The sequence below is a fragment of the Arabidopsis lyrata genome (assembly GCF_000004255.2).
Source record: "Arabidopsis lyrata subsp. lyrata unplaced genomic scaffold ARALYscaffold_41, whole genome shotgun sequence".
Classification (NCBI taxonomy): domain Eukaryota; kingdom Viridiplantae; phylum Streptophyta; class Magnoliopsida; order Brassicales; family Brassicaceae; genus Arabidopsis; species Arabidopsis lyrata.
In genome coordinates, this window is record NW_003302518.1 from 1455 (window position 1) to 5347 (window position 3893).

Here is a 3893-nt window from a genome sequence, read left to right on the forward strand (position 1 = left end):
AGAAAAAGTTTCTCTCCTAAATATTTGTACTTTGGTAAGTGAAGTGTTATTGTTTTTACGAGCAGTCAGAAATTTAACGGACTTTTCTTTGTTTGGATTTATTCAGACTTTGTTTGTTCAACGCGCTCTTGGGTTTATACCCAGCCAATGCCATATGATTTTTTTACAATCCACCCTATTGATACTCCACCTCACACGGCCTGCCATACACAATATGATTGGCCGTTAGAGAATAGGACATGAAGACGTATAATATGGGCACACCGAAAACAAATATTAGTTTTGTCAACATTATTTATTTCCAAAACAATTATTAATCTAAAATTTTTAAACCCGGTCGTGTTGAAGAATTGATTCAAGGGAATATTGCTGATTTGGGCATTTTTTGGCCTAAAAATTTGAGAAATAGAACGAGTATCAGGCCTTCACGTTTTAGGCTTTTCTCAAATAAGTGTTATACCAATTTACCCTTGTCTTTTGTACAATCTACTCATTGCTTCTTCTTCTTCTACGATCACAACCGTATTTCTCCGATTTGATTTTCCGGCCACAACCATTACTGCTTTTTGAAGAAGAAAACTAAACCCTAGGATAATATTTAGTAAACCCAAGGGCTCCTATCATAAACACTTATCAAATTTAAACTTCCAATTCATATTTAAATCTATACCAAATTGAAAATTACATGTTTGTAATTGACAAATCTTGAAGAAACTCAAGCGAGACGATTGAAGCTTTTGACGGCGAGACGATTGAAGCTTTTGACGGCGATCGCCACCATAATCAATCCGGAGCTCACCATCGTCATCGTTACTGAATCTCATCAGAGATTTAATCATCGTCACTACAATCTTGTTCATCGGATCTCATCATCTTCATCACCATCTCATTCACATGATCGATATCTTATTTGTGGCCCAGATCTATATGAATTTTACTCCTCAAAATTATGGATCGAAATCGTAGATCCGAAATCGTAGTGAAAATCTCTTTCTAGATTAGCTCAAAGCTCAAAGTTTCGTTTGATTTTGTGTAGCTAAAAGAAAATTTGGCTTGGACGAGAGAAAGATAACAGAGGTGAGAGGAGAGAGATATAACAAATGTTGAGGATATGAGAAGGGGAGGGTAAAAACGTCTTTCCCTTATATTCAGAATGCCTAAATACGTAAGACTATACAATCACACATGAATTGATAATTTTTCTGGGAAAAAAGCCCAATCCGGTAATTGATTCTTGATTCAACTGAAATGCATTTGGTCCGATAATAGGAGGACGTTGATTTGTTTAGCTTGGATTATAAGGCTAAAAAAGTCTCCGATTCGCAGAGAGGGTTTGCTAAAGGACAACCACTTCATCAAAAGCAGTGTTTGCTTTTACATAGCTATGTGTAACTTTGTCTTTCTTCCTATGTTACGCTTCTTCTTCCTTGAGATTGTGATATTGTAGGTAGAGCTATGAGCATTTGTAAATAATGATATAGTAAATTATTGGATCTTTTGGCCGAGATGTAAGAATCACGCATGGTGGATGGATCATGAATGACCAGAGCCCTCTTTCGCGACCATGGTTGGGAATGGATGCGAATCATGCGATCATGTGAATGGATATCCTCGTTTATTTGGATCTAGGAACTTTCCTTAAAGTCACTTGCCACTATGTAGAGCAGCTCCAATGGGAGCTCTCTTGTGAGTTTTTCTTGTGAAAAATGATTAAAATTAAATCAAAAAGTTGAATTATGGGAAGAGTTGGTTCTCTAAAGAGAGATTTGAGAACCCAAAGAGAGTTGGTTCTCTCAAAATTTATATTAAATAATTGGAGAGAACCTATGAAGAGCTCTCACCATTAGAGATGCTCTTAGCGTTGCTATATATTTGCCATGCGATGTTATAAATATAAACTTTGTTATAAATAAAAGAATACTAACTTTGATGGGAAAATATACAGCGAACCTAGCTAATCCTATATCCAACTTGTTATGGAATCTTCTAATTTATCTCTATTGTTCAACTCCACATTCAATATCAGATTCTTCATCTTCATGATGTATAGTTTCCGTAGTTAAGCGTTCTTCATTCGGGGTAAAAGACACTCTTGTTAGTTCAAACCCCCTGTTTTGTGACGGGCTATGTCGCCATGGTTGGCTTTGCACAGTTGAAGGGCTCGGAGTGTAGTGAGTCATAGGTGAACTCACATTATGAACAGCGCTGGTCTTGAAAGTATGCGACTTTATGTCTTTCTCATCGAAGTTTCTGAATAAAGACGTTAGCTTACCCCATATCGAATCTTCGGAATCCTCACATAGTGTATGCCTATTTTCGTACAAGAAAAGGGAAACGAAGATGAGTACTGCCAAGAATGAAGCAATGCCTGCTATTAGAAACAGACCCGAAAAGCTGCTAAGGCTTAAACGGTTAGACGAAAGAGCGGTCTTTGGATCAGGACAATCTTTCTGTCTCATGAACCATTTGTTCTCGATGTGTCGCATTTCATCTCCTTGAGTCACATTTAAGATAGCCCTTGAGACATCTCCTGTCAAAGGAGAATTCTTGGGGAATGCCTACACATTGATCAAGGAAACAAGCAATGAAAACACCGGAATACTCGAACTGTGTTTTTTTCTCTCTATTTTATAATTTTGATAAGAAAAAGAAGAAACTTACAAAGCCAAAACCAGCAGTCTTAAATGTAGGTTCAACCATGGCATATTTGGAGCAGTATTGAGAAAGGATAGCCTTAAGGTAGGCAATTTCGTCGAAAGCTACTGAAATACTGCCATTGGACAAAAGTGCGTCGCATTCTTCGGAAGAACCAAAAGGCTTGAGCTGAGAATCATTAAATCCCTCATTTCTTAGAATATCTTTAACGAAAGCCCCGTGTTGGTAGCCTACATAGTCCCCATTTTTTGGAAAAACGGTCTATTTCCCCATGAGAAGTATGCTTATCACGCCAGATAGAGCCCGAGATTTGCTGTGTAGCTCTGAGTGAGCACAAGCACCACAAAGCACCACACAACCACCACAAACCTTGCTAAGTTGCTCACTACCTTCTCACCTATATACACACGCACAAATTACTTCATCATTAGAATCTTGATTCTTGTTAAATAAAAAAATTATCACATTGACAATAAGTTGACATTTAATATCTAAACTACGTAACAATAGTCTCATTTACAGAAAATTGGTTTTGAAATCAAAACCAAGAATTGTTTTAACATTTATCATTATTGGTGTAAGAACTTACGGTGGGCAAAAACCATGGTGGAGAAAGAGAACCAAAAACTAGTGCCGATCTGGTGGTGAGGCGGTCCACGGAAGTCTGTGTTGACTCTATGTTCGAACAACCACACAACAAAACCAATGAGGACGAAGAAACAACCAGTGGTGACCCATAATTCTAAGGTCCAAGGTTTGAGGAACACCCATGTGTTCTTATTCTCATTGTCTCTCACCGGCACCATCATAGACACTCCTGACTCTGTGTATGGTAACGTGAAGTCAGCATACAAAGACCTGTACGCTGTGATAGTTACATCTCCAACAACTGCATCCAAAGTCTGTTTCATTTTTACTAATATGTTAGAGATCTCACATATATATATATATATATATATATATATATATATAAAGACATAATCTATAGACATAGTTTAGTCTACTCATTACTAACTGCTTTTACATGGAATTGCATGAACTTTTAGATTTTTGTTTAAGAAAAAAAAAAGAACTAACCCCGTTGTCGAGCTTGTAGACCAAGTCATCGTAGTGATCATCGGGAGACTCGAAACGGTAGTATTGTGGAATGACTGAATATGGCAACTTCTTAAGAGCAGCTTCAAAGATGTCTATGGCGTAACCCTTTGGAGTTGTTATGTTAGTTATAGGATCTGTGA

The 3893-nt window shown here is 37.4% G+C and overlaps 1 protein-coding gene across 1 annotated transcript in view; it reads right to left on the reverse strand.

Annotated features, from left to right (window-relative positions):
• Nucleotides 1–625: 625 nt before the first annotated feature.
• The window catches only part of LOC9299131 (glutamate receptor 2.8), a 5749-nt gene continuing 2481 nt past the window's right edge, over nt 626–3893 (reverse strand). The window contains 5 exon segments of the mRNA XM_021019128.1: nt 626–2558; nt 2662–2916; nt 2949–3052; nt 3245–3557; nt 3733–3893. The exon segment at nt 3733–3893 is cut by the window's right edge and continues 94 nt beyond it. Coding sequence (XP_020874787.1) covers nt 1998–2558; nt 2662–2916; nt 2949–3052; nt 3245–3557; nt 3733–3893 — 1394 coding nt within the window. The 3' untranslated portion in view covers nt 626–1997.